An 18,378-nucleotide genomic window follows, 5' to 3' on the forward strand; every position below is an offset into this window, starting at 1 on the left:
AGAAAATCCACAATCGCCTGCAAAGCTATTAAAATACTTCCACCTCTTTCAGCAACATAGCTGTGTGAGGTCAGATTTTCTTCACATAGTTCAACTAAAACAACATGTAACAACAGATTGACTCCAAAGCAAGCAGATATGATAATCCAGCCATTAGACTGGATATTTGATTTCCAAAAATGTGAATCAATGCTCATCTTCTCACTAAATTTTATTTATTTGTTTATTTATTTATTTGTCTTTTCCAGGGCTGCACCCTCGGCATATGGAGGTTCCCAGGCTAGGGGTCTAACTGGAGCTACAGCTGCTGGCCTACACCACAGCCACAGCAACACCAGATCCGAGCTGCATCTGTGACCTACACCACAACTCACAGCAACGCCGGATCCTTAATCCACTGAGCGAGGCCAGGGATCAAACCTGCAACCTCATGGTTCCTGTCAGATTCATTAACCACTGAGCCACGATGGGAACTCCATAAATTTTTTTTGAAAAAATAATTATTTTTCAATTATATTTCTATAATAAAAAATCAAAAGATATAGCCTACATAAACAAAAGTTGTTGGGGTTTTAAAAAGGTAAAGGCATCCTTTTTTTCCCCTTGAGCATAATTTATTTTTTGCATAGGCATGAAATAGACTCTGAAGGTAAAAAACTAAGAACCAATAGTGCAGCATTTGTGAGAGGAGGAAACTGTGTTTTGGGGGGGTGCAGTTTGGCCTCGCCTGCAGCATGCAAGTTCCCAAGGTAGGGACTGAACCTGTACCACAGCAGTGACAACACTGGGTCCTGAACTCGCTGGGCTACCTGAGGGAACTCTGAGGGATGGTTTTTTTTTTTTGAAACCAAAAAGGTTTTAGAACTTCCGGCACAGGCATCATAATAAAAACCAAATATGAACTTAACCAAAACTGTTAAATATTATTTTGGAAAGGTGGGAGAGAAGCAGAGCTCATCACAATGGTTCATAAAAGACAGAAATGTGCCCCAAGGCTCTTGCCAGAGATGAATACTTCAAAGACCTATGATTCTATTTCACCCTCTCAGATAAGCCTCATTCCATTGTATCTGCTTATGTCTGTCCTTCCTGACTAGACTGTGACTGCCGTAAAGCCAGAGATGCTGTCTTCACCTCTGAATCCTCCCCATGTCTCATCACAGCCTGTATCACAGAGAAAGTATTCAGGAGTTCCCATGGTGGCTCAGTGGTTAACGAACTCGACCAGTATCCATGAGGACTCAGGTTCAATCCCTGGCCTTGCTCAGTGGGTTAAGGATCTGGCGTTGTCGTGAGCTGTGGTGTAGACTGCAGATGCAGCTCGGATCCCATGTTGCTATGGCAGTGGTGTAGGCCAGCAGCTACAGCTCTGATTGCCCCCTAGCCTGGGAACCTTCATATGCCAAGGGTGTGGCCCTAAAAAGACAAAAAAAGACACACGCACAAAATAAGAGAAAGTACTCAACAAGTATTTAACTTGATGAATGAACCAATGAATGAGAGAATCTAATTCACAAAATTAGGTCATCCTGCAGCAAACACCTGTTTCTTCCATTATTAAAACCTGCAGAACTGTATCGGCAAGTCATGCGTGACACGAAAACGAGAGATGATTCAAATGTCTTAAGTCAGTTACTCTGATGCCATTCATTATGTAAATACGCTGGAAACCACATACTTTTTCCTTACCTGTTGTAACTGACAGCAAGCACTCTTGAATTTCACAACATAAAGATGTTTTTTTCCTTGCCCCTATTTTCCACCCCTCAGTCTCTGTTGACTTCTATGACCCTTCCTGTCCCTCTCAATTACACCTCACTTTGGGGCGCCATCACTCATCTTCAGGTTAGCATGACCAACAAACTAGCCCGAGCACGTCCCAGAACCTAGAGAAAAAGAATCTTACCAACAGTATGATTCCCATAAAGGAGCTGCTCCAAAATTGCTGTTTTTCCCACAGATAACAAGCCACAAACCACAACTTTACAGCCCTTTCCCATCTTCTCTTAGGCTACCACTGTGAAGAGAAAAGAAAAGCTTTAAAATTGTGTACTGTCGGAGTTCCCATCGTGGCGCAGTGGTTAACGAATCCGACTAGGAACCATGAGGTTGGGGGTTCGGTCCCTGCCCTTGCTCAGTGGGTTAACGATCCGGCGTTGCCGTGAGCTGTGGTGTAGGTTGCAGACGCGGCTCGGATCCCGCGTTGCTGTGGCTCTGGCGTAGGCCGGTGGCTACAGCTCCGATTCAACCCCTGGCCTGGGAATCTCCATATGCCACGGGAGTGGCCCAAGAAATAGCAACAACAACAAAAAGACAAAAGACAAAAAAAAATAATAATAATAATAAATAAATAAATAAAAAATAAAATTGTGTACTGTCAAAAATCAGCCTTTTCTTCTTCTTTCTATGTTTAAATTCAATTAGCAATACAAACATAGGGGGAAATTTCAAATATAAAAAAGCTAGGAGTTCCCCTTGTGGCTTAGTGGAAAAGAACCCAATTAGTATCTGTGAGGATGCAGGGTCTATCCCTGGCCTCACTCAATGGGTTAATGATCCGACGTTGTCACAAGGTGTGGCGTAGGTTGCAGACGCAACTCAGATCCAATGTGGCAGTGGCTGTGGCGTAGGCCTACAGCGGCAGTTCTGATTCCACTCCTAGCCTGGGAACTCCCACATGCTGCAGGTGAGGGTTAAAAAAAAGAAAAGAAAAGAAAAAAGAATCCAGGAGTTCCCGTCTTGGTGCAGTGGAAACAAATCTGACTAGGAACCTTGAGGTTTCAGGTTTGATCCCTGGCCCCGCTCAGTGGGTTAAGGATCCGGCGTTGCCATGAGCTGCGGTGTAGGTCACAGACCCAGCTCAGATCTGGGGTTGCTGTGGCTGTGGTGTAGGCCGGCAGCTGCAGCTCCGATTCTACTCCCAGTCTGGGAACCTCCATATGCCGTGGGTGCAGCCTTAAAAAGCAAAAAAAAAAGAGAGAGAGAGAAAAAAGAAAAAGAATCTAACTGCAGCAGTATGGGTTGCTGCAGAGGTGTGGGTTTGATACACGACTTGGTGTAATGGGTTAAAGGATCCAGCATTGCCACAGCTCACAACTGTGGCTCGGATTCAATCCCTGGCCTGAGAACTTCCATATGCCATGCGTATGGCCACAATATTAAAAAAAAGAAATATTCTTTGTATAAAATGTGTTTATTCTTTTTGAAAACAAACAAACCTATACAGGTATTCTTATACCTCTGCAGAGATACAGCAAACTCGTAACATGATTGCTCTAAAGGAACAAATGAGAGGCCAGGGATGGATAAGAAAGGCCAGAGGATAAGAAAGAAGTCTGCTGGAGGATAAGGATGACAGCAGCACAGAACAAATATGCCAAGAGAAAAGGTTGCTGTTGGAATCTAAATTCTGATTTTTTCTAATGTTATTTCCCTTCCTCTGAAAATATCTTAGGCTCGGGAGAATTCCTACATACCAACCCATACACCTTGTCCCGTTCGATCAAAAAAATAAGTCCCTTTACACTGCAGAGAGCATCCTGGAAGAAGCATGCCAGAACTTCCAGCATAGCTACCAGTTCCCCTTTGCCATCCCAGTCTCTGCCTCTCACACCCCAAGTGCCTCCTTGTAATGATTTCATTCTGACGGTGAGAGAGCCTGCTAACCAGGCCTGCAAAGAATCAAGTTAAATGGGGCCAATTTCAAGAATACATATATTGTACCATTATATATACATATTATACCAATCTTCAAAAAACAAACTCAAGTCCTTTAAAAGGGCAGGTACCTACTGTAGTTGAGTGAAGCAGCAGTTTTAAGAAAAAACACCCAATGATTAACGGCAATAGGTCCTCTGTGAAAGTGGGGCAAATGTGAGTGCTGGGGACTGCAGCAAACTGAAAAAACAAAGATTTCAACAGAATCCTGAGAAACTGAGAAATCAAAACATTCCTGAGAGCCTTTGGAAATAGTCTTAATATATCTGCTTTGGAAGTGGTACCTAACAATCGTACTTTAATTGTAATGTTAGGATTAGCAGATAAAGTTTGTTAAAACATGCATTTTTTTTTTCTTTTGGTCTTTTTAGGGCCATACCCTAGGCATATGGAAGTTCCCAGCCCACGCCATAGCCACAGCCACACAGGATCCGAGCCGTGCCTGCAACCTACACCACAGTTCATGGCAACGCTGGATCCTTAGCCCACGAGTGAGGCCAGGGATCAGTCTTGAGTCCTCGTGGATACTAGTCGGGTTTGTTACCGTTGAGCCACAATGGGAACTCCAAAATATGCATTATTTTTAATGCATTTGTATTTGTGTGTCTATAAAATAAACTGAGGGATGTGTCTCAGTATTTTAGAGAAGACGTCATCAAAGGCAAAAAGTAAAAGTAAAAGGAAAGAGGTAACTCAAACAGTAGGTAAAGAGTAGGTAAAGATTTTCAAGTCTTTTAAGAAGGAGAGAGAAGGAAAGGAATAAGGAAATAAGACAGAAGAGATCACGTTAAATATTTTATACCATTAAAAAGAAAATAAAGATGAGAGGGTAAATGTGATTAATCAAAGTATATCTTAAAAAAATAAATAAAGGAGTTCCCTTGTGGGAGAGCAAGTTAAAGATCCAGCATTATCACTGCAGTGGCTCTGGTCACTGCTTTCGCTGCTGTGGTGTGGGTTCAATACCCAGCCTAGGAACTTCCACATCCCACAGGCGCCTCCCAACCCCCCCCCCCCAAATCCAGCATACCTAGATTCCTAGTTGTCTTCAATTGGGAAATAATAGTACTACATAAAACTGAAGATCAATGACCTGCTTTACCATCAATTCAAAAGTATTCTTGAGGTACAAACTACTGCATATAAAATAAATAAGCTACAAGGTTATACTGTACAGCACAGGGAATATGGCCAGTATTTCATAATAAATATAAAAAAGAATTTTTTTTCTTTTTTTTGTCTTATAAGGGCCACACCAGCAGCATATGGAAGTGCCCAGGCTATGGGTCAAATGGAGCTGTAGCTGCAGGCCTACCCCAGAGCCACAGCATCGGAGGATCCGAGCCGGATCTGCGACCTACACCACAGCTCACAGCAACATGGGATCAATCCTTAACCCACTGAGCGAGGCCAGGAATCGAACCTGTGTCCTCATGGATGCTAGTCAGATTTGTTTCCACTGCGCCACAATGAGAACTCCAGTATAAACAGAATATAATTAAAAATTTTGGGAGTTCCTGTCGTGGCACAGCGGAAACGAATCCGACTGGGAACCACGAGGTTTTAATACAATTAAAAATCCCAAACCGGGATTTACACAAGAAAAAAAAAATTCTGAATCACTGTTGTTGCATTTGAAACTCATATCACACTATACATCAACTATACCTCCATAAAATTAATTTTTTGAAGTATGACTTCTTAAAAAAATATCTAATGTAAGATTCAGAATCGATAATGTTAAATACACATACAAAATAGTTTATTCTCTATATATGATCACAATGGTAGGGACCCTCACTATGTAGAAGGAAGTCGTTCTCACACTTTTATATATATATAATATATATATATATATTCAGATTCACAAGTAAAACTTCCTAAAAGCTTAATTCTATGAGCACTATGATATTTCACAACACCTCATAACAATAAACACCATTTCCTTCCAAATATAAAAGAAGGTCAACTGCAGCAGTTTGAAAGGGCAGGAAATCACAGGAATAGATCCTGGCCTCTTACGTAAATCCAGGTTTGGAGCATGTGAAAGGCTCCAGTGTAGTCGGATAATCTTTAAGGTGCAATACTATGAAAGCGGAAAATTCTTATCCAGAAACTACATCAACATGAGGTTAATGCAAAAAGCAGTCACTAAGGCTATATGTCCGTCCCTATCCTAGGAAACTGCTGGACAATAAAATTCAATCTGCGACCTATTAATTCCTGACGTCCCAAAGTAAATGATTAAAAGAACGTGCTTAACAGGCAAAATCCAATGCAGTCTTAAGTACATACTGCTTTGCTTTCCAGGCTAATCAATAGGGTTGCTAGAGGATAAAAATATGATCTGACCTATTTGGTAGAAAGACTGAGCTTCATCAATATGCTCTTGGAAGAGCCATCAAAACAGGTGTCTCAAGGAGTTCCCTTCGTGGCTCAGCAGCTAACAAACCCAACTAGCATCCATGAGGACGCGGGTTTGATCTCTGGCCTCGCTCAGTGGGTTAAGGACCTGGCATTGTCATGAGCTGCGGTGTAGGTCACAGACATGGCTCAGATCCCATGTTGCTGTGGCTGTGGCACAGGCCGGTGGCTACAGCTTCGATTAGACCCCTAGCCTGGAAACGTCCACATGCCATGAGTGTGGCCTAGAAAAGACAAAAAAATAAAAATAAAAAGGACACCCCAAAAAACACAGGTGTTTCAAATTATTAGTACGTATTAGTATTATTAGTACTTCTGTTCCTTTTGATCTTCTAAGGACATCATTCTAGTTTTAAAGTAAAACACGGGATTCCCGTTGTGGTGCAGTGGAAACGAATCCAACTAAAAACCATGAGGTGCGGTCCCAAAAAGCAAAAAAAAAAAAACCAAAAGTAAAACACAACTTTCTTATGCATCCAGAAAAATATTAATATGAAATACTGCTAATTTCATAAAGAGATGCTATAGATCTTACATAAGCATTACCTGAGGAAAGCTTCCACATGGTCTATTTGTTTATGTAAACATGGAGTGTGTGCAATATACATGAATACACTTTACATATATTAAAAGAGTTTTGCAAGCAACCATTATATAATAAGGTACAAAAAGCAGATTCCAGCTTACCATTCTTTTATTCATTCAGTAAACATTTACTGAGGGCTGACCCCAATATCAGGCATTAGGGACAACTCTGGGGCAAAACCAGAAATGATCCCTGCCCTCAGGCACCTCCAAATCAATTGAAAATACCAATCCAAATCTTGCAAAATTGCTAAAGGAGAAACTGCAAACTGCACATTCAGAAACAAAGCTGGAAAAGCTAATTAAGAAATTAACAGTGATTTAATCACATTGCCAAAATCTTCTTTCTAAACGATTTCTCTAACTCTGTGGTCAATCATTCTTGACTAATTTTTCTCACATCCCACATGCGGTCCATCAATAATTCCTCTATTTTTTTTAGCCTTGCCCAAGGCATGCAGAAGTTCCCAGGCTAGGGATCAAACCTGCGCTACAGCAGGGACCTGAGCCACAGTAGTCTTTAACCTGCTAGGCCACCAGGGAACTCCAAAATCCACTACTTTTGAAACACATCCATTGCTGGACCACTTACCACCTCCATCACTACTGAAGTAATAATCTAAGACACCATCTTTTCTCACCTGATCTCTCAAAGAGGTTCACATCATAAGCCCCCAAACCCATGAATATTGTACTTTACATAGTAAAAAGGACTTTGTGATTGTGACTAAATTAAGAACCTTGAGATGGGGTGATTATCCTGAATTACCTGAGTAGACCCAATTTAATCACAGGTGTCTTTATAAGGAGGAGACAAGAGTGTCAGAAAGTGAGAGACAGACTCTGAAGATGCTATGTTGTTGGCTTTAAAGATAAAGGTGTCAGAAGCCAAGGAATGCAGGAGGCCTCCAGAGGCTGCTAAAGGTAAGGAAATGGATTCTCTCCCAGTGCCTCCCAGCCTAGTGAGATTCCTCACCCACAGAATAAGACAATAAAAATGCACTGTCTTGAGCCAGTAAATATTTTTTATTTCTTGTCTTTTTGCCTTTTCTAGGGCCGCTCCCTCGGCACATGGAGGTTCCCAGGCTAGGGGTCCAACCAGAGCTGTAGCTGCCGGCCTACATCACAGCCACAGCAACGCAGGATCCGAGCCGAGTCTGCAACCTACACCACAGATCACAGCAATGCCGGATCCTTAGGCCACTGAGGAGGAGGCCAGGGATCAAACCCGCAACCTCATGATTCCTAGTCGGATTCGTTAACCACTGCACCACGACAGGAACTCCTTGAGCCAGGAAATATGCTGTGATTTCTTAGAGCAGCAACTGGAAACTAATGCAACCTCCTAACCAGTCTCTCTGCTGTTCCCTTTTCCTTTCTTCCTTTTAGCCTCCAAGTTGCAATTCAAATGATCCTTTAAAATGTAGGCTACACAGAGTCACCCTTCTGCTCAAAATCTCCCAATGGTTTCCAACCTCGGAAAGTTTGAAAACCCAAAGTCCTCATAAGACCCTTCCCCTCTTGTGATGACCATTATACAACTACAGATGTGATAAATTCATTTGAGTAATTCAAACAAACAAACAAACATACCAAAAAAACCCTCCCCTCTTTGATGTCATCTGCCAGGTTCCCTTCTGGCTAGAAATTCTGGACCGACCAAGGCTACCTTCCCTATAGCTGGGCCACAACCTGGTACATATAAGGCCCTGACGGACAACACTAAGGTTTGCTGAATGGATCAATGAACCGCAGGAGGGCTTTTACAATGGTAAGGCTGCGATTTAAAAAAAAAAAAAAAAAAGGATATGAGGTTTAAAAAATCCACTAATTTAGAAGATAAATAAATGATTCTCTAAGACCCTTACTACACTTAAAATTTGCAAGAGAACTAAACCATATGATTTATCAAAAACGAAAATATTCTGGAAAAGCACAAAAGCGAGTAAACTGTTCGTCAATAAAGAAACCAACAGAAAATGCTTCCATATTCTCGGCTTCCCCGCCTGCTCCCCACCGAAATACTCGCACCAGCCGACCAGATTTTGGCACATAAAATTTTGCTTTTCTAAAAAACCCTGGTTCTGACGTAGCAAATCTAGGACCAAATCTTTACGCAGGGGAGGCTCGGACCAAGAAAGACGCTGAGCCGCCTACGCACCCTTCCGCCCCCCAACCCTTCTGGGGGCAAAATTTCTGGGAGCTGGGCCCCAGCCGCAAAGCCCCGCACCACGAGCGCCCTGTTTAGCGACGGGGGCAGCGCCACGCCAGGAAAGCGGCGCGCAGCAGCTCCACAGGGGAGGAGGCTGCAGCGAGCGCAGAGACCCCGCCGCACGCCCCCCGACAGACCTGCACGCCCCTCCGAGCCCGAGGAGAGCAGCGCAACTGCACCGCTCCACGGCGGCTGCACAGCCCCACTGCAAGACTCGCCCCGAGAGCCCCGCCCCCAGCTGCCTTCTCCCCACGGCTGGAGGTCCAGACGCTGCGCCCGGCCGCGAAACTCCGCCTTCGCCTCGCCCCTGCCTCCCAATAGCGAATCTCGAGGAGCAGGGGGCGGGATTCTAGGGGAGGTTGGGCCCAATCCCGGCCGAACTCCTCCCGCCAGCTCCTGACCAGAACTACATGTCCCATGAGGCTCTGAGGGGCCGCCGCTTCCCACCGGAACGAGGCTCGCCGAAGTGGGGGAGGAGCGCAAAAGGGATTGTGGGAGAAAGCGTCTTCCTTTCCGTCTGTCGGCAGCCATCAGGTAGGCTGTGTTGTGTTATTCCGTACTCCATCCGCCGCTGATCTCTCTTCTCCTCGGCCATCCAGGCTCGGGAACCCTGCGTACTCTGAGCTCCTTCTGCCTCTTGTGCGGGGCGGGTGCAAGCGAGATGCGGGGCAGCGCGGGCGTGGAGAGGAGGCCCCCAGAACGGGTTGGGGGATGCTGTGATGGCGGCGGGAATTCGAGTGGGCCCCAAACGAAAAGGAAAGGGAGGCACGGGGGTCGAGGGATGGGGACCCGGGCCTGGGGCGTCCTCAGGCGAAGCGGGCGGGGGGAGCACTACCACCACCACCCTCCCCTGAGGTCTCTGGGACGTTGTCTGCTTCGGTCCTCCTCCACCTTGGTTCCCGAGGCAGCTTCGCTAATTGGTCCCGCAGACGATTGCGGAGCGCCGCCTTTTCTGGGCGCATAGGTGCCCTGCAGTGGGTGCAGAGCCAAGTCACCAGCGGTGCCTCTTCGTGGTCGGTGGGGAACGAAGATGGACGGGCGGCCGGGGTATCCTCATTCCACTTGAAAAGGATGGTGCATTTAACACCCGGTTCATTTTGAAGGTAAGCCAAGATGGGCGCGTACAAGTACATCCAGGAGCTATGGAGGAAGAAGCAGTCCGACGTCATGCGCTTTCTCCTCCGGGTGCGCTGCTGGCAGTACCGCCAGCTCTCCGCTCTCCACAGGGCCCCCCGCCCCACCCGGCCCGATAAGGCGCGCAGGCTGGGATACAAGGCCAAGCAAGGTGAGTGTTCTCCGCCTGGAGGCTTAGATATAGTTAATTGTCCGGGTCCTCAAGGAGCCTTTCTCACATAGGGCTTTGGCAGAATCCGACCAATGGTCTGAAATACATTTGATGTACGAACATTAGTGACAAGTCATTGAGTCTAATGCTCACACTTCCGGATTCTCTTTTTTTTCTTTCTATAAAAAAATAAATAGGTTATGTCATATATCGGATTCGTGTGCGCCGCGGTGGCCGCAAACGCCCAGTTCCTAAGGGTGCCACCTACGGCAAGCCTGTCCACCATGGTGTCAACCAGCTAAAGTTTGCTCGAAGCCTTCAGTCTGTTGCCGAGGTAAGTGGTTTTTGAGAAGCACTTGTATTGGTCTCCTGGAGATGGTGGAGGAGAACTTGAGCAACTTTTCTGATCGTTTGTACCAAAGTGAGCCCTATTGTGTTTAAGATGGGGTTGATGTTTTTAGTTTATTAGTCTGAACAGTTGATACTATTTTTCAGCTTTCATTAGGAACCTGTGCCCTTAAAGGGGTGTGTTTTGAGTTAATGTGAACCCGTGGAACCTAAGCTTTCAAGTGGCAGTAAACACTGTCTTGAAGAGCACATTTCCCCAGGTGTCAAAAAAGTTATGTTTGTTCATGTCACTAATTTCCTGTGGTCAGTAGTAAGTTGTCTGTCTTAGCAAGTAAGTTAAATTGTGCTTTGTAGTAGAGGTTGGCAGACAAGGGCCTGGTGCCCTCCATGAGCTAAAAGTGTATTTAAGGATATTTACATTTGTTACAGTATGTCTACCTTATCCTACTTGGTCCCATCCTCTGGGGAGATGCTTGATGAGTATTTGAGTAGTTTTAAATGAGCAACCTTAGTCTCTCCTCTAGATCACAACTAAAGAGAATTCTTGCCTCCTAATTTGCTACCAGTGTATGTGAGAGGCTGACCTTGGGCCATTTTTCCCTCCTAGGAGCGAGCTGGACGCCACTGTGGGGCTCTGAGAGTCCTGAATTCTTACTGGGTTGGTGAAGATTCTACATACAAATTCTTTGAGGTTATCCTCATTGATCCATTCCATAAAGCTATCAGAAGAAATCCTGACACCCAGTGGATCACCAAACCAGTCCACAAGCATAGGGAGATGCGAGGGCTGACTTCTGCAGGCAGAAAGAGCCGCGGCCTTGGAAAGGGCCACAAGTTCCACCACACTATTGGTGGTTCCCGCCGTGCAGCTTGGAGAAGGCGCAATACTCTCCAGCTCCACCGTTACCGCTAATAAGTAATGTTTGTAAAATTCTTACCTAATAAACAATTTAGGACATTCATGTCTGCTTAAAAGTGTTTTTTAATTTGTCTGTTAAAACTAGTTGTCTGCAGATTGTTTCATTGAATGCATTGTCAAATTTTGAAAGTTAAAAGTGCAATAATGTTTGAAGATCTTAAGTGATGGTGTATCTTGTTTCTAATAAGGGAAATGCCTTGCTTTTATTAGGGAGTTGATATGTCTGTTTAAAATGCTGTTTGGAACAATAGGTGTAAAATTCTGTAAAAGAGGCAGAAACTAGCCGTGTAGATTTGTTGGTGCATGTGATGAAACCTACAGCTTTATTGGGGGTGATGCAATGCTCTGCTGGTTTACTCTAAAAGTGGCTGATTTATGGAGTTTGGCAAGGAGAAACTAAATTTTGAATTCTCCTTTAAAATGTGAAGGATGTCCTGATCCTTTATCATGGTCATATGCAGAAAAATAATGAAAGTTGAGTGGGGCCCACGTTTCTTAGGCTTGATCTAATCTGTTTATATAACTGCTGCTTCAAAAGGGAGAAATGTAAAAGAATGCAAGCATTTTTAAGAGAATTGAATAAACCTGTTGCGAGAGGATTCTCTTAAAAATGAAAGGAATCCTGGTAAACTTAAACTGCCTTGGCCTCCATGGCAACCATTGAAGTTCACATAAAAGGTGGGGTTTGTGGTTTAATCCCATGACTCCGATCTGTAGCATACTGCAAAGTAGTCATGGTATTTACACTGGTGTACATTGAAACTGATGGAAATTGAACATGAAATGAGATTGGGGTTACTAGCCTTAAGATTTGTAAGCTAGTAATGCTAGGTAGGATTGGGGAATTGGTGTCCATGAGCTATCTTTCAAATGTTGGAGGACAGGAAAAAACTTATATCAAAATTTTAAGTGTTCTATCTGTAGTATTAGTTTGTGACTATTATGAGCTCTCTCTAAGCCACCTGGGGGGGGGGGATAACTGCTAAATCTAATCAGTGTTAAAGTTTTCTTTGGTAAAGCCACTATCCATTCCCAAAAGGCTACTGAGAAAAGTCATGTAGTTGATGTCAATACAAGTTCATGGTTTCCAATCTAACTTTATGTGTTGTCTACAGTTATTTTTCTAATTCCTGCTCAAACTCCCCTTAAGATCCTCACCATTCCACACACTAGCCAGGCCATTAATTGTGCCCACCTTAGTGTTTGGCATACCACAACATCCTGTTGGCATTTTGTCTTCTAGTGGACTAGGCCTCTGTCTCCCAGGGTGGATTTGAGTGTGTAGGAAATATGGAAGAGGAATCACCCCAATTCTGTCCAGTTCTTGGTTTGCTCTCAGTAGGTAATTTTGAAATATAATGGCTGGTTTCCCTGAACCAATTTCTCTCATCATTTCTTCAAGAGTCTTTTAAAAGTCCCATTTCAATGGTTTCCAGAAAACAAAGCTTGCAAAACATCTTGACATCAAAACTCTCCCAATCAAAGACAAAAAAAAGTGAAGCCATGTTTTGTGTAGAGGTTCAGGTATATAAGAATAAATGTCTTACACTAAAACAAATGGACCTTTTGTTATCTTTTGTCATCTAGTGTGCTTTAAAAGCAAGTCAAATCTACAAAAAGGTAACAGGGCAGAAAAAATTTCAGGGAAAACAAGGTGTGTGGTGCTTAGTCTTCAGTTTTTCTCTCTTGGTTCTTGGTCCTTAATGTGAATTAGAAAAGTTCATTTTAAGGTTTTCTTCCAAATAAACATGCTGATTTGGGGAGAGAAGGGAGGATTCAGGCCAAGGTCAGCATTACCCATATCACCTGCCTCTTCCCTTGCTACGCTATTTAGTCTTAACACAGCATCTGGAGGACTCACAGGAAACTAAAAAGTCTTAACCAACAGCTTCCATGACCTTCCTCTCCCACCAAATGATCTCATGCCCTACAGTGTCCTCATTCTGTCAGCCTAGGCTCCTCAGATCTCAGACACCAAGCATACTAATGTAATGCCTTTATGATGGGAAAACAGCAGATACTGTCACCTGAGGGGCTTTCCCTGACCACCTAGCATCTCCTGCTTAACATTTCTAGGTCAGCAGGTGTTTGCAATGTACTCCAATTAATTACTGGAATTTTCTTCAGAAGCAGAGCAGTCTGTTTCTTGCAGCCTCACAAGACGGAGGTTCTAATTTTAACTCCTCCGTTTTATCAATGAGTAGGCATAGAGATGGAGTCATTTGTTCAACATCACAGTGGCAGTCTGAATTCATATCCCATATAAACTTAGGTTTTGACTAGGTAATACATAGATATGGCTAAACATTCAAAGGATAAAATGGGGTCTACAGTAAAAGTCTCCCTGCCCCTTAATTCTCTGGAGGCAGTCAGTGTGATCAGTTTGGTTTTTTCTGCCCAATTAGAAGCTATTTTCATAAATGTACAAACATAATACAGGTTTTCTTTTTTACTGAAACAATTCAGCACACTTATTTTTTCATGTAGTTATGTATTTCAGAGCTTACTCTATATCAGGTCAGGAAGTGTCCTTGTTCTTTTTTATGACTGCATGTTATTCCATCATATGGATGTACCATAGTTTGTTTAATGTGGCCCGTACTGATGAATATTTAAGACTTTTTTTCAATCTTTGCTTTTACAAAAAGTTTGCATATATCTTAATTTGTCAGTAGGATAAATTCCTAGAAGTATCACTCTTCAAGCTGCACCAACACCCTCCAAATCTCAGTAGTTTAAAATAATAAAGGTTTGGGAGTTCACATCGTGGCGCAGCAGAAATGAATCCAACTAGGAACCATGAGGTTGTGAGTTCTGTCCATGGCCTCGCTCAGTGGGTTAAGGATCTGGCGTTGCCATGAGCTGTGGTGTAAGTCGAAGACTTAGCTTGGATCCCACATTGCTGTGGCTATAGGGTGTAGGCTGGCAGCTGTAGCTCTGATTTGACCCCTAGCCTGGGAATCTCCATATGCTGCGGGTGCGCCCCTAAAAAGCAAAAGAAATAAAAAATAAAAAATAAAAATAATAAAGGTTAGGAGACCCCTGGTGGCCTAGTGGTTAAGGGTCCAGCATTATCCCTGCTGTAGCTCAGATTCCATCCCTGGTCTGGGAACTTTTACTTGAAGGGGGGCAGAGACAGCAACAACAACAATAATAATAAAGTTTTATTTTTTTTAATTTTATGGTCACACCCACAACATATGCAAGTTCTCTGCTCAGGGACTCAATCAGAGTTGCAGCTGCAGCAACAATTCCAGATCCTTAACCGGCTATGCTGGCTCTAGCAGAGGATCAACGCCTGAGCCCCATCCCCAACTGTGCAGTGTGACCTGAGCTGCTGCAGTAGTTCTTAACTCACTATGAATCCATTGTGGATCCACGGTGGGAACTCCTAAAGGTTTTCTTTGGGTTTTTTTTGGGGGGGGGGCCACGAACAGGGGGCATATGGAGATTCCCAGACTAGGGGTTGAATTGGAGCTATAGCTGCTGGCCTACACCTCAGCCACAGCAACGCCAGATCCAAGCTGCATGTGCGGCCTACACCACAGCTCACGGCAACGCCAGATCCTTAACCTGCTGAGCAAGGCCAGGGATTGAACTTTCGACCTCATGGATACTAGTCAGATTCATCTCTGCTGAGCCACAACAGGAACTGTGAATGTTTACTTCTTGAACATACTACATGTTCAACCCTCAGGGTTGGTCATGGTTCTCATTCCAGAAATTAGGCTATGGGACGAGCCACTATCTGAAACATTGCCAGCCATCCATGGCAAATGACAAGTGGAGCATGGTACGGCATGCCCTGGCATTTAGAGCTTTTGCTCAGAAAACTGTCTGAAGCAAGTCCCATGGCTATATCTGAATTCAAAGTGTAGAGAAGTGAAATCTCACTATGTGAGAGGGAGAAGCAAATACCTGTGAACATCCCTAATAGCTAATCCATTTGATTTCCTTCTATTCCTGTGCACACTTGAGATGTTATGGAGAATCGTTTGTATACCAAGGAGGGACAGGGAACCGGTACTTTCCACACTGGCAGAGAAGACTTCATCACTGATATTGCTTAGAACTGTCAGCATATGACAAAATTTAAAAACAGATCTTTAGTCCACTTTTGTCTTTAAATTCTCTATAGGCAACCCTTTGTTCAGTTGACTCATTAGGCAAAATGGGATTATCTGTACACAACTCTGCGACCAGTTTATCTGCTACTTGGTTATGTGACAGCTTCTTTCCTATAAACCACACAGCTGTTTACTGAAAAATACTATAGAATTGCACTATTCATTGTGGTAGCCACTAATCACCTGCAACTAAATTTACATTAAAAATAACTTAGGAGTTAGTCTTTCAGTCACATTAGCCACATTTCAAGTGTTCAATGGCCACTCTGGCCGCCACACTGGACAGCACAGAAAACATGACAGCCATCACAGAAAGTTCTATTGCTTTAAACCCTTAACATTCTTTTCTCCCTTTTCTTGTGGTATTTCTCAGTATATAAAGAAGAGGCAGGGGAGTTCCTGTCATGGCTCAGTGGTTAACAAACCTGACTAGTATCCATGAGGATGCGGGTTTGATCCCTGGCCTTGCTCAGTAGGTTAAGGATCCAGCGTTGCTGTGAGCTGTGGTGTAGATCGAAGATGCAACTTGGATCCTATGTTGCTGTGGCTGTGGATCCTATGTTGCTGTGGCCTGCAGCTGAAGCTCTGATTGGACCCCTAGCCTGGGAATCTCCATATGCCACGGGTGTGGCCCTAAAAAGATAAATAAATAAATAAATAAAATAGAGGCATCTGAAGTCTGGTTTTCCCATACAAAACTTTTGATTTCGTATTCGAATAATATTTGTTGCTACAGAATTTTAAAGTGTATGATTACCACTTCCTTTCGCGTTGGTCATGGGTTTTTAGAAGTTTTTAACAGGAGTTTTATCCCAACAGTATTAACTGTAAAAAAAAAAAGAAAAGAAAAGAAGGAACTAGAGTTGTTTTGTGGAATAGCAGGTTAAGGATCCGGCATTGTTGCTGCAGCAGCTTTCTTGGGTCTATGCTGTGTTGAAGGTTAGATTCCTGGCCCAGGAACTTCCATATGCATGGTCAAGGCCAGGGGGAAAAAAAACAAAAAACAAAACAAAACAAAAACGGAAGAAGGAACTGCTACAAGGCATTTTCTAAGAATAAAGCTTTTGGTCTAAAAAGACCTAGTTTTCCACTGGCTTCAATTTGGCCCTGCTGGATACTCAAGTTTTATAAATATTCATTTGGAGAAAAAACAGTTCTTTGGATTTGTCCTGGAAGTGTCAAGCTGCCTGACATTCCAGTAATGAGATGACATGCAGCCACAAGCTACAGGTTGGCCAGCCCACGGATAGTTTTTACCCAGCACCCTGTTTCCCACAGCCCATCATCTTCCAGATCAGCCTTGGGAATGTTGACTGGACATTTAGATTGTTCGTAGATTCTTTTTTTTTTTTTTTTTTTTTTTTTTTGTCTTTTTAGGGTCACAACCTTGGCTCAGGGTCCAATTAGAGCTGCAGCCACCAGGCTAGGCCAAAGCCACAGCAACACAAGATTTGAGCTGTGACTGATCTACCCCACAGCTCACAGCAATGCAAGACCCTTAACCCACTGAGCGAGGCCAGGGATCAAACCCGAGTCCTCATGGATACTAGTCAGGTTCATTAACCGCTGAGCCATGACAGGAATTCCTGGATTGTTCATAGATTTTAGCTATTGTTATTAATGCTGCAGTGAATATGATTGCTATAGTTGTAGTTTGCAACCACTTTTTAAAAAATATGGGACCAAAACTTTTTTGGGGAGGATTCACACCCATGGCATGTGGAAGTTGCCAGGTGAGGGAGACCGAACCCATGCCACAGCAATGACCTGAGCCACAGCAGTGACAACACAGAATCCTTCACCCACTATGCCACCAGGGAACTCCTCAACCATCTTTTTTTTTTTTTTTTTTTTTTTGTCTTTTTTTTTGCTACTTCTTGGGCCGCTCCCGCAGCATGTGGAGATTCCCAGGCTAGGGGTCCAATCAGAGCTGTAGCCACCGGCCTACGCCAGAGCCACAGCAACGCGGGATCCGAGCCGCCTCTGCAACCTACACCACAGCTCACGGCAACGCCAGATCGTTAACCCACTGAGCAAGGGCAGGGACCGAACCCGCAACCTCATGGTTCCTAGTCGGATTCGTTAACCACTGCGCCATGACGGGAACTCCTCAACCATCTTTATATAGGAAAAATAGACTTAAAATAGAGGCCGTTAGTAAGAAACACTAATCAAGTTTCTTTTAAAAGAATCTTCAGAAGTAGCATAGTTAGCCTGTACCTTTCTTTTTTTTTCGGGGGTGGGGAGGCTTGCCTGCAGCATTCGGAAGTTCCCAGGCCAGGGATTGAACCCTCGCCACAGCAGTGCCAACACTGTATCCTTAACCACTTGGCCACCAGGGAACTCTAGCCAGTACCTTTAAAACTCGCTATCAAAGAACTCAAATATAATTAAAGCATCTAGAACACACACTTCAGAGCTCACTCTCAAATCCTGGTAAAGGGCAACTCACCATCCCCCTGACACTGATAAATTATTTAATTGGCATGCTATGACCACCTGAATTTGTTTTCTTGCAGTTGGCTTTGTCATTTTGACAAGTTCCCTATTTGGCAGTCCTAGCTGGTTTAGAAACAATAATTGATGAGTAACATAATTATCAGTCATCTAATCATGAAATCTTTTTGAGATTGTAAGCATACATTTATTTATTTATTTGAAATTTTATTTATTTATTTTTATGGCCACACCCACAGCATATTGAAGTTCCAGGGGCCAGGGATTGAATCCAAGCTGCAGCTGCAGCAATGCCTGATTTTTT

General features: G+C 43.7%; 2 protein-coding genes across 4 annotated transcripts in view; one reads left to right on the top strand and one right to left on the bottom strand.

Moving 5' to 3' along the window:
* Positions 1 to 9,178, bottom strand: part of NKIRAS1 (NFKB inhibitor interacting Ras like 1) — a 28,857-nt gene extending 19,679 nt beyond the window's left edge. The window contains exons 1-3 of one of the 2 annotated variants that reach the window (XM_021071422.2): positions 9,076 to 9,178; positions 3,793 to 3,897; positions 1,907 to 2,017 (exon numbers count right to left, since the gene is read on the bottom strand). In XM_021071422.2, coding sequence (XP_020927081.1) covers positions 1,907 to 2,000 — 94 coding nt within the window. In that variant the 5' untranslated portion in view covers positions 2,001 to 2,017; positions 3,793 to 3,897; positions 9,076 to 9,178. The remainder of the gene's footprint in view (positions 1 to 1,906; positions 2,018 to 3,792; positions 3,898 to 9,075) is intronic. The other variant, XM_005669298.4, reaches the window with a different exon arrangement.
* A 253-nt stretch (positions 9,179 to 9,431) lies between these two features.
* Positions 9,432 to 13,048, top strand: RPL15 (ribosomal protein L15). 2 transcript variants are annotated; one of them, XM_084986847.1, is made up of 4 exons: positions 9,432 to 9,552; positions 10,042 to 10,223; positions 10,421 to 10,557; positions 11,179 to 13,048. In XM_084986847.1, exons 2-4 carry the CDS (start codon positions 10,052 to 10,054, stop codon positions 11,482 to 11,484), a joined length of 615 nt encoding a protein of 204 aa, XP_084842973.1. In that variant the 5' UTR covers positions 9,432 to 9,552; positions 10,042 to 10,051; the 3' UTR covers positions 11,485 to 13,048.
* The last annotated feature ends 5,330 nt before the right edge of the window (positions 13,049 to 18,378 follow it).

The sequence above is a fragment of the Sus scrofa genome, chromosome 13 (assembly GCF_054392235.1).
Source record: "Sus scrofa isolate SSC_HxYL_T2T_F1_AM1 chromosome 13, Sscrofa_HxYL_maternal_Yorkshire_Landrace_v2.0, whole genome shotgun sequence".
NCBI lineage: Eukaryota > Metazoa > Chordata > Mammalia > Artiodactyla > Suidae > Sus > Sus scrofa.

Coding starts and splice junctions, on each gene's coding strand:
- RPL15 (XM_084986847.1), top strand. CDS start 10,052: ATGGGCGCGTACAAGTACATCCAGGAGCTATGGAGGAAGAAGCAGTCC. Junction 10,224..10,420: donor GGGATACAAGGCCAAGCAAG/GTGAGTGTTCTC, acceptor AAAAATAAATAG/GTTATGTCATATATCGGATT. Junction 10,558..11,178: donor GCCTTCAGTCTGTTGCCGAG/GTAAGTGGTTTT, acceptor TTTCCCTCCTAG/GAGCGAGCTGGACGCCACTG.